Raw genomic sequence first — 10321 nt, 5'->3', positions numbered from 1 at the left:
CGGGCGGAGGCCCGGGCCGGGGCCGCCCCTCCTCCTACCGGGCCCTCCGCAGCGCCGTGTCCAGCCTGGCGCGCGTGGACGACTTCCACTGCGCCGAGAAGATCGGGGCTGGCTTCTTCTCCGAGGTCTACAAGGTAGGACCTGCCGAACGGGCAGAGGGGCGGGACCGAGCCTTCCACCCGAGGCTAGAACTTGGGGGCCCACAGCCGGGATAAAGAACCCGGACTCCGACCACCCGCCCAACCTGCGGGCGCACGCCGGCCCTTGCCACCCCCAGGTTCGGCACCGACAGTCAGGGCAAGTCATGGTGCTGAAGATGAACAAGCTCCCCAGTAACCGGGGCAACACTTTACGAGAGGTGCAGCTGATGAACCGTCTCAGGCACCCTAACATCCTAAGGTGAGCAGCCCCAGCCTCTGGCTGGGCAGCTTGCCCTTTGGGAGGGAAGGGAAACATCCTGCTTGCTGACAAGTGGGAGCCCAGCGGGCTGGGGCTCTGAAGCCCACCCTCCTGTCTTCCCCATCCTCTTCCAGGTTCATGGGGGTCTGTGTGCACCAGGGGCAGCTGCACGCGCTTACAGAGGTGAGAACAGGCCAGAAAGCAGGAACCCGCCCTGCCACCAAGGGGAGAGAGAGGAGGGCGCCTGGTGGGTCTGCAGAAAGACAGGGACCGTCTTCCAGGAGAGGCGTCCTGAACTTCCCTTTGGGCAAAGCACTTCTAAGAGGCCTCAGCTGGTCTCGTTCTGTGCGTTTCCCGAACAGTGCTGTCCCACTGAACTTTCTACAGTGATAGACATGTTCTGTACCTGAGCTCTCTGAGAACGCCGTTAGCCACGCGTGGCGAGCTTAGAGCATGGGAAATGTGGCTGATGTGACTGAGGAACTGAATGTTCACTTATTTTTAAATTTGATAATTCAAGTAGTTGCACATGGCTGGTAACTACTGGGCAGCTCTAGAACATGAATGGGAGACCCTAGATCACAGACTCGCCCTTCTGATCCTAATTATTCTCCTGAGTACCTCCTCGCCTGTTAACAGGAGGCCTACAACACTGACTGAAACCTTAACATTTATTCCCCCTCTCCTCCTCCTTTGCCCCAGTATATGAATGGGGGGACCCTGGAACAACTGCTGAGCTCCCCAGAGCCTCTGTCCTGGCCAGTCAGGCTCCACCTGGCTTTGGACATTGCCCGAGGCCTGCGATACCTGCATGCCAAAGGTGTATTCCACCGAGATCTCACATCCAAGGTAGGATGGCCAGGTGGGTGGAGACATGGAAGAGGATTTGGGACTATTGGGTTGTAACTGGAGCACTGATGTTGGATGTGGACAGTAATTCTATTAGGGTGCTGGAATGGCGAGGCATTGGCGAATACTGGGGGCTGGGATGAGGGGAGTCCTCCAGAGGACTGAGTGGTGTCACACTGGAGTGCTGGGTTAAGTTGCGGTGTGGGGTGCATGGGCAGCTGGAGAAGCGGGGTGGGGTATGCTGCAGTGATGAGCGGTTAGGGTTATGCTGGGAGGCCAGAGAGCATAAGGTGATGGGTGTGTGAGGGTGCCTGTCTGTTGTGTGTCAGAACTGCCTGGTCCGACGAGAAGCCCAGGGCTTCACAGCTGTGGTGGGTGACTTCGGGCTGGCTGAAAAGATTCCCGTGTATAGGTGAGATGACCCTGTTACCCTAAAGTCTCCCAGAGGTCCCCTATGGAAATAAAGCACTCCCCTGGGACATTTCCCTTGGGGTGGGGAGAGGGAGCACACCTCGGTCCCTTTTGCCTGGGGAGGATGCCTGAAAGGGATGTTGCTGACCACGCCGCCCTGCCCCTGCAGGGAAGGGGCAAGGAAGGAGCCGCTGGCTGTGGTGGGCTCCCCGTACTGGATGGCTCCAGAGGTGCTGCGCGGTGAGCTGTATGATGAGAAGGTAAGACGGCCCTTCAGGGCTCCAGGGTTCTCTGGACACCCTTGAGATCCGCCTGAGGCTCCATCCCAGGGACAGCCCTGCCAAATGTCCAGGGACCTCCTGCCCCTCACAGTCCCCCTTCCAGCACATGCCAACTGACAGGATGACTCCGCCACCCAAATTCTGACCTGTTCCAGCAAAACCTGGAAGAAGAATTGTCAGTTCCTCCCCGTGTCCTTATCCTCTTCTCCCCTCAGGCTGATGTCTTCGCCTTTGGGATCGTGCTCTGCGAGCTCATCGCCCGAGTACCTGCAGATCCTGACTACCTGCCCCGCACCGAGGTGACTGTCTCTAGGTGAAACAGGAGGAGACTCTAGACTAGGTGGTTCCTACCTCAGGGGGGTTGGGAGGTTCCGGTCCCTTGCAGGGAAGCAGGAGGAGAACCCAAGGGAAGCTGAATCCAGGCCCTGCCCCTGTGCCTACAGGACTTTGGCTTGGATGTACCTGCTTTCCGAACCCTCGTGGGGGACGACTGTCCACTGCCTTTCCTGCTCCTGGCTATCCACTGCTGCAGCGTAAGAGCCTTGCTATCCCTCCTGGCCCCTGCCCCATTCATGAGCTGACATGGCTTCCAGGTGACGGGAGGAAAACTCAGGGACCCTCTTCCAGAGGGCTGAGTAAAGCTGCCCCTGTCTGCTCATCAGATGGAACCCAGCACCCGTGCCCCCTTCACTGAAATCACCCAGCACCTGGAATGGATCCTGGAGCAGCTGCCTGAGCCGGCCCCCATCACCAGGGCTCCCCTGACACACAGCCAGGGTGAGTGACCGTGAACCTGGCCCAGTGGAAGTCCTTGTGACGCTCTCCTCAGAATTCAAGTTATCGGGGGAGGCTAAGAGGATTTTAGTTGGAAAAGCTGGGAGTCAGTGGGGGGTAGGGGAGAAGACATGTCAAAGATATTTTCTACTGCTAGAGCCTGCTTGAGGGAGTGGAGGAAGGAAAGATGAGGTGAAAGGTGGCTAGAGGTGACTTCCCCCTTAGCAGAGCACCTCGTGGGACTCCCTTTTCTAAGCTTAGCGCCAGCAGCCTCCTGAAGGATAATGAGGCCCTCAGGAGCTACGAGCAAATGCTGAGAACAGTGATCACAGACTTCTCTATCTACAGGGTCTGTTCCAAGAGGAGGCTCCGCAGCCACGCTTCCCAGGCCAGACCCTCGGCTCTCTCGAAGCCGGTCAGACCTCTTCCTGCCCCCATCACCAGAATCACCCCCCAACTGGGGGGATAATCTGACACGAGTCAACCCTTTCTCACTACGGGAAGACCTCAGGGGTGGCAAGATCAAGCTCCTGGACACACCCAGCAAGCCCATCACCCCCCTGCCCCTTGTACCATCATCACCACTACCCTCCACCCAGCTGCCCTTGGTGACCACTCCGGAGACTCTGGTCCAGCCTGGGACGCCTGCCCGCCGCTGCCGCTCACTACCGTCATCCCCAGAGCTTCCCCGACGTATGGAGACTGCACTGCCAGGCCCTGGCCCTCCCCCCATGGGCCCCTCCACCGAAGAGAAGATGGAGTGCGAGGGCAGCAGCCCAGAGCCAGAACCCCCAGGGCCAACTCCCCAGCTGCCCCTGGCTGTGGCCACAGACAACTTCATCAGCACTTGCTCCTCAGCCTCCCAGCCCTGGTCCCCTAGATCAGGACCTCCCCTCAACAACAACCCCCCAGCTGTGGTGGTGAACTCTCCGCAGGGCTGGGCTGGGGAGCCGTGGAACCGGGCTCAGCATAGCCTGCCCCGGGCAGCAGCCCTGGAGCGGACAGAACCCTCACCGCCCCCTTCAGCTTCGCGGGAGCCCGAGGAGGGCCTGCCCTGCCCTGGCTGCTGCCTTGGCCCCTTCAGCTTTGGCTTCCTGTCCATGTGCCCTCGCCCCACCCCAGCTGTTGCCCGCTACCGCAACCTGAACTGTGAGGCGGGCAGTCTGCTCTGCCACCGAGGGCACCACGCCAAGCCACCCACGCCCAGCTTGCAGCTGCCTGGGGCACGCTCTTAGCGGTGGGGCCTGCCATCTCAGGCCTCCAACTTCGGCCTTCTGGACGCCTTGTGAGGACAGAGCGGCACTTGCTGAACAACACCAGCCCCACATGGGGGAGCCTCACCATGGACTCGAGGGACACAGCACTTCCTACCCAACCCCTGGGCTCGCGGTCCTGTGGGGATCACCGAACCAGACACGGCATTGCTGACACACGAGACTAACACGTGCAGATTATTTAAAGATATTTCAATAAAACTGCCTGGCTGGCTCCGGGCCGCCCCGTCTACTCAGCCCGTGCACCCTCCTCCCCACCCACTTCCACTATAGGAGGTTCCTGAGGGAGGCCAGAGTCTTTCCCAGAGACTTCTTCACCCTCTTCCCAGGAACAGTCTGGGTTCCGAGACAGGGTTTCAAGCAGGCTGCAGGCTGGCTAGACATGTTGGGGTAGATCAGCGCTTGGCTGGGCACTGCCTAGAACGAAGGGAGGCTGGGAACGATGACGCTAGGAGTAATGCGCCACAGGTAGGGGTGACAGCCACAAGCTCGGCATGAGTTCTGGAAGAGCAAAGCTTCAGTGAGATCCACAGTTGACTATTACTAAACCTTCATCCAACTCACCCTGTGTCCTCAGCTCCCTGGACAGCCGCATTACCAGCCTCCCTTCTGTTCTAGGCCTTAGCTCTTTGCCCAGCCCACCCTTGCATAAGCAGACCAAGCGACTAGATGCGTGGCTGTGACTTTCAAACCCAGGAACGAGTTTTCCCTCTGACCTGTGGGTCCCTGTACCCCTCAAACCCTCCCTGCCTCAGGCCTCGCCACACCCCACACCGCACCCCACCCTGCTTACCCAGCTCAATGCAAAGAGTGGTCCCTGTCTGGAAACTTGAAAGCTTCTAGTTCACAGATGTACCGAAGAGAATCTGTACATTTCTCTGACTTCCAGTATGACCAATCTTTTTGTACCTTGGCACAGTTTGGGAATTGATAATAATACCTACAGAATGTAAAGCAGAACTGGGATTCGCTCGGGACCCTTCATAGCTCATCCTCCCTTCTCTCCCCTTGCTCTGTATGAAACCTGGCCCAACTCCTAACTCACCCTGTCTGCATAAGGCCCTGCCAACTCATGGTTCAGAGACACATTTCTAGACTAGCAACTGGAAAAGGGTTTTTGACCAGAGAAGGGAAAATCATTCAAGGTCCTAAACATGAAAACTCCAGAGAGGGAACATGAGATGGCCACCCTCTTTCCAGGTCCCTAGTCCTGATCTCCAAGTTACTGCTCTGCTCCCTTGCTCACTTCCCTGAGGCAGGAGAGGCCTCTAGTGCCCCAACAGGCCACGACAGTACATTCTCAGTTTGCGTAGCCTTGTCAGTGGGTGAGATGTTAGAGTGCCCATTGTCTTCTTTGGCTGTGAAGCCCTAGCTAAATGCTTATTTCCCCCTTCTGAAAGGACACAGGTTCCCAACCATGTGTTTATTTTTTAAAGCATATGCCAAGGATCTCTAGGTACTGGGGATAAAGCAAAACACCCCAAAGAGTTATTAATCCAATAGAGGAAACAAATAGGCAATTGTAACAGTGATTAATGGAAGAGTTTGGGGGGCAGTGTATGGGAGAGATTGTATTACTATCTCTTTATGAGAGGACTATGAAGCTGAACATACCCGCAAGTGCTCACAGACTTACCAAGAGGATGAATCATCAGTCGACCAAGTCCTCCTCGACACCCTATGAGAGCTGGAGCCAACCCAATATGAGTCGGAGCCACCGCCTGACAACAATTCACTGAGGCTTCTGGGGAGATACTGCTGAGGGAAGATTCAGAGAGACCAGAGATAAGCGGAGAGTGATGAGAAACAGGAAAGGAAACGCAAGCCCAGGAGAAGGCCTGTGTGCTTTGGCGAGAGGGCTACGCTGATGGATGGCACATGACCGCTCACTGGTGACCACTGGCATCCTTCAAGTGCCACCCTTTAGTTCATCTCTCACATGGGTAAGAATTTCTGCCATCCCTGGAGGGGAGTCATTCTGTGGACTGTTGTGGTCCCAAGGAGCCAGTCTCTTCCACCAGCAGGGCTGGCACTTGTCTGTCTGAAAGACCATGAGAGTCAACCATTACAAAGCCCAGAGGGCTGAGCAGAAAGCTGAGCGATACGTGAGGCGGAGATGATGCAGGAGTTCCAGCTCTCCTGCCGCCTGGAGCACGGGGCTGAGAAGAGACAGCTGTTCCCAAGTTTAGTGGCAATAGTGTGACTGTCTGCTGTGGAAGAGGAGTGTAAGCCCTGGCGTGCACGCCAGGTGTGCAGTGCCCCTCCTCGCCTGACACTCCTCCCCTTACCTGACAGTACCCACTTCCGTCTGTAGATAAGGTATGCTTACACGGCTGTAATACTGAGAAGTCTGACTGAAGGTGGCCAGCTTGGAGGACAGAGATGTGCAGTGATTTCTGCTCCCCTCCCAGGTCTTCTCAGTAGGCGAGAAGTAAAAGCAGCGTTTCTGGTGCAGCGTCCACCCCATCAGACAGCAGGCATCTATGAAGAAGGAAACGTGACAGTAACAGTGTGGGGGTGAGAGCGACTGCTCACCAGCATCGCGGACATCCTCATCTCTGCTCTCAATGCCTCTGCCCTTGACCTTTGCAGTCTTTTTTATTTTGCCTGCCCTGAAAATGCCATACTTGTATATATTTAGTAAAATCCTAATCATTCAACATTACTTCGTAACAATCTAGGAGGTTTATTTTAATAGGGCTGGTTCTGGGGCTGGGGATTTAGCTCAGCGGCACAGCGCCTGCCTGGCAAGTGCAAGGTCGTGAGTTCGATTCCCGGTACCGGGGGAAAAAACAAAAAAAAACAAAAAAAACCCAACAACAATAGGGCTGGTTCTACTATCCCCCCCTTTCTGAAATATTACAATCTACTCCAGTATTTTGGTTAGCCGCATCTGTAGGTAACTGGTCAATAGGCTCTCACTTACTCATCCCATGGCTCCCTAAAGCATTCCGCGCTGCATACTCAGAACAGCACCAGCCATTGGTCACTTCCCACCCTCTCATAAGCAGACAACCTTGGTTCCCACTTTGCTGAAATTGTGAGCACCCTCCATTTCCCTCCTCTACACCTCAAAATTTCTATCTTTGCTCTTTTCCTGACTATCTCTAAAAAATAATTGATTTCCTTAACACCCCACACCCTCATCTGAGCTCCTGATGTGCTGGACTCATAAAAACTCAACCCACCTCTCTCCATGGCTTGTATCCATGAGTTTTATCTCCATCACTCAAAAACCATTCCCCGTCCACTGGCCCCTCCCCCATCTTCGTTTTCTCGTGTCCTTGGCCACTTTCCCCCCCAACATACTGTCCTGGGTTGACTTAAAGGAATAAAAAGAAACCCGTGTGGCCACGATGGGATATTAGAGGCTGATATCCCTTCTTAGAGGCTGATTTAAGTGGCACACTCCAGGGTAAGTAGAGGCCCTGGAAGCCGTTCAAGAATTTTATATTTTTATATTACGAGGAACAGAAAGCCAAGTAAGGTTTAATTGGAGGAGTTTTGCTCACTAGCTATATACAAAGTATCTGGTATGTCTGGAACATATAATATGTATTCCATCACCTTCACATAATGAATTTACCAGAACGACATGACCTAGACTGGGACAGCATGGTCACATTTGTGTTTTTAAAGGATCATCCTGGCTCCAATATGAAGAATAGACTGGGTTTGAGGAGGGGAGGGTGGGGTCTTAGGAAAGCACTCAGAAAGCTACTGCAGGTATCTTTGTAAAGCATAGGATGGGCCAGGTGTGGTGGTGCACACCTGTAATCCCAGCACTTGGGAGCCTGAAGCAAGAGAACTTCCAAGGCCAGCCTGGGCTACATAGCAAGACCCTGTCTCAAAAAACAGAACAAATAAGACGGGCAGAAATGCTAAAGGGTATGTATACTTGCTGGTAAAAAATGGCAGGAGCTGCTGTGGGATGTGGTAGGAGACGAGGGCACGGGTGGTGGCGTGGAAGCTGACCGCCGCAGAACCTTAGTGGTCATGTGGTTTATTCCCAGGTCCTTGGCACTTATGTCAACCGCAGGCCTTAGACTCGAGTTTCAGTGGCACTAACCTGGTTGGTTGCACAACTTGTCGCTTCTTAGTGCAAGTCTGGCCTGCAGTGGGTTAGGGTCTCCTGGGGCTGAGTTTTTATGAGTCCAGCACATCAGGGCAGTGGACAAAAAGGGTGAGTAGCTAAGTGATGGACCCCAAGCCCAAGGGACAGAAGTAAGGACAGGAGACAGCAGACGGGAAGGGAGGAACGGGGGAGCTCGCACACTGGAGGCCCCAGTGAAGCGGGAGAAGTGTGGTAGGCCTGGAGGGGGAGGCAGCTGTAATGAGGGTGGCCGTCTGCAGCCAACCTTCCGGCAGGCAAGCACGATGGGATGTGCAGGTGTAGGGTGTGGGTGGGGTGGAGCCAGCACTGGCACGGATGAGCGTCTCAGAGGGTCGGAAGGTTAAGGAGACGAGGCTGGTGTGCACATCATCTTGCTGTGCCAAGCCTGGGGAGAGCGTCTACATGCCCCTGAGCTGGGTAAGCATCACCCTAACCTTAGTTCATGAACATGCCACCCTTCTAGAACCTCAGCCTGCTCCAGCACAGCTTTTCCCTTTCGGGTATCCCTTCCCCCTCCTCCGCCTACTGGCCAGGCTCCTGCTTTCAAAGTGGATGACACAGAATCTCAGTTCGCTAAACCACAACCCCCCACACCTCACTGTGAGTGCCAGAGAGGCCCTCGTAACCTCAGTTGCCTTGACCCACATCCAGACTACACTTCGTGTCAGTCAGTAATTCTTAACCCTCTGGGGAATCTCAGGTGTAGTATGAGCTAATATGAAGTACTATTCCATCATAAAGATAAATTTGAATCATTTGTAGGAAATGAATGGCTCTTGAGACCGTAATACTGAGTGAAATAAATCAGACACAGAAGGTTAAACATTTCATGGTTTCTCTAATATGAGAGGCCCATGGTATAAATCATTTAGAAAGCAAAATAGCCGAGTGTGGTGGTACACATCTGTAATCCCAGCACTCTAGAGGCTGAAGCAAGAGGATTGCTTCAAGTTTGAGGTCAGCATGGGCTACAAAGTGAGTTCAAGACCAGCCTGAACTGCATAGCAAAACAAAATGATCAAGATGTGATATGTGTATGTACCAGCTCCCCAAGATGAATGTAGTTATTATCTGTCACAAACATATACTAATGTTTGTAGCTCAGGCTGACCTCAGACTCATAGTGAGCCTCCTGCCTCAGCCTCCCACAGTGCTGGGATTACAGGCGTGCAGCACCACACCGCCAGGCTGACCCTTGTCTTAGAAAAGTATGCAACCAACCAACCTCACATCCAGTCCAAGGAGTTCCCAGGTCCTTGGCACTAATGTCAACCAGATGAAACCTGAGCTTGCCAAACTGCTCTGGACAGTGTGATGCAGAGTGCTGGCTGCCACCCTCCTGCCCCCGACCTGCCTTAGAGCAGGGTAAGTCTCCCAGGGTGCAGCCTGACCCTTCTGCCGTGGATCAAGGCTGCACAGCTGTCAGCCACTGCTCGGGTGCCCTGCCCGCTTCCGGGAGGACTCAGCGGCCCTGAGAGCTAGAAGGCCCTTTCCACTCACGTGAGTCCACCCCCACGGCCACCTCTCCTGCCCCTCCCAGGGCAGGTACCTTCCGAGGGGCACTTGAAGAAGGGCTTCAGTGTGTCCCGCACGGCGCCCAGTCTGCGCTCCAAGGCCTCCCTCTGCTCCTCCTGCCTTTGCAGGGTGTCCTTGGTCTTCTCCCCGTCCAGCTGGCAGGTGTGTAGCTGCTCCTTGGCAGCCTGGTGCGCCCGCTGCTCCTCCCGGTGCGCGTCCTGACTCCGAGCCAGCTCTTCCCTGGACTCCTGCAGGTCCCCTTCCTTCTGCCCCAGCTGAGACACTTTCTGGCGGAGCTGCTGCCACAGGCTGCTGTTCGTGGCTTCCAGAACCCTGTTCGTGCGCTGGAGCTGCTGAGAAACCTGCAGATCTGTGCGGCCATAAGGAGAGAGTGCCCTCAGGCGCCACGACAGCAGCGTCGGCCCTCTGCTTCCTGCAGCGTCCTCCGAGGAGCTGGAACGTGAAACCCGGCTGCCCAGAGCCAAAGGCGGCACGACGCCCGCTGAGGACGACGCGAAGGCGGCCCAGGCTGGGAGCCAGACCCCGGGCAGCCCGTGGGCGCCGCGAGCGTGGGCCCTGCTGGGGGCGGCCGTCTGGGGACAGGAGGAGTTTGGGGGCGCGGGAGGAGCGGGCGGCCGTACTCACAGCGCACTCCCAGGCACACGGTGGCCACCCCCAGCAGGAGGCAGGCGAGGAGCAGGCCG

At 55.6% G+C, this 10321-nt stretch overlaps 2 protein-coding genes across 4 annotated transcripts in view; one reads left to right on the top strand and one right to left on the bottom strand.

The window, feature by feature from the left end:
- The window catches only part of Tesk1 (testis-specific kinase 1), a gene marked incomplete in the record, with an annotated part of 5214 nt that extends 1005 nt beyond the window's left edge, over nucleotides 1-4209 (top strand). The window contains 10 exon segments of the mRNA XM_005401181.2: nucleotides 1-134; nucleotides 278-399; nucleotides 534-582; nucleotides 1102-1248; nucleotides 1578-1660; nucleotides 1829-1919; nucleotides 2156-2239; nucleotides 2384-2473; nucleotides 2603-2717; nucleotides 3063-4209. Of these exon segments, the coding sequence (XP_005401238.2) occupies nucleotides 1-134; nucleotides 278-399; nucleotides 534-582; nucleotides 1102-1248; nucleotides 1578-1660; nucleotides 1829-1919; nucleotides 2156-2239; nucleotides 2384-2473; nucleotides 2603-2717; nucleotides 3063-3949 (1802 nt within the window).
- Nucleotides 4166-10321, bottom strand: part of Cd72 (CD72 molecule) — a gene marked incomplete in the record, with an annotated part of 7440 nt that continues 1284 nt past the window's right edge. Inside the window, 7 exon segments of one of the 3 annotated variants that reach the window (XM_013522955.1) lie at nucleotides 4166-4489; nucleotides 4782-4928; nucleotides 5625-5746; nucleotides 5928-6029; nucleotides 6318-6469; nucleotides 9652-9987; nucleotides 10263-10321. In XM_013522955.1, coding sequence (XP_013378409.1) covers nucleotides 4787-4928; nucleotides 5625-5746; nucleotides 5928-6029; nucleotides 6318-6469; nucleotides 9652-9987; nucleotides 10263-10321 — 913 coding nt within the window. 3 annotated transcript variants of the gene reach the window in all.

The sequence above is a fragment of the Chinchilla lanigera genome, unplaced genomic scaffold (genome assembly GCF_000276665.1).
Source record: "Chinchilla lanigera isolate Chin_1 unplaced genomic scaffold, ChiLan1.0 scaffold00071, whole genome shotgun sequence".
Classification (NCBI taxonomy): Eukaryota; Metazoa; Chordata; class Mammalia; order Rodentia; family Chinchillidae; genus Chinchilla; species Chinchilla lanigera.
The sequence above is the reverse complement of the archived record's forward strand: the minus strand, read 5'-3'. Positions and strand labels throughout refer to the sequence as shown.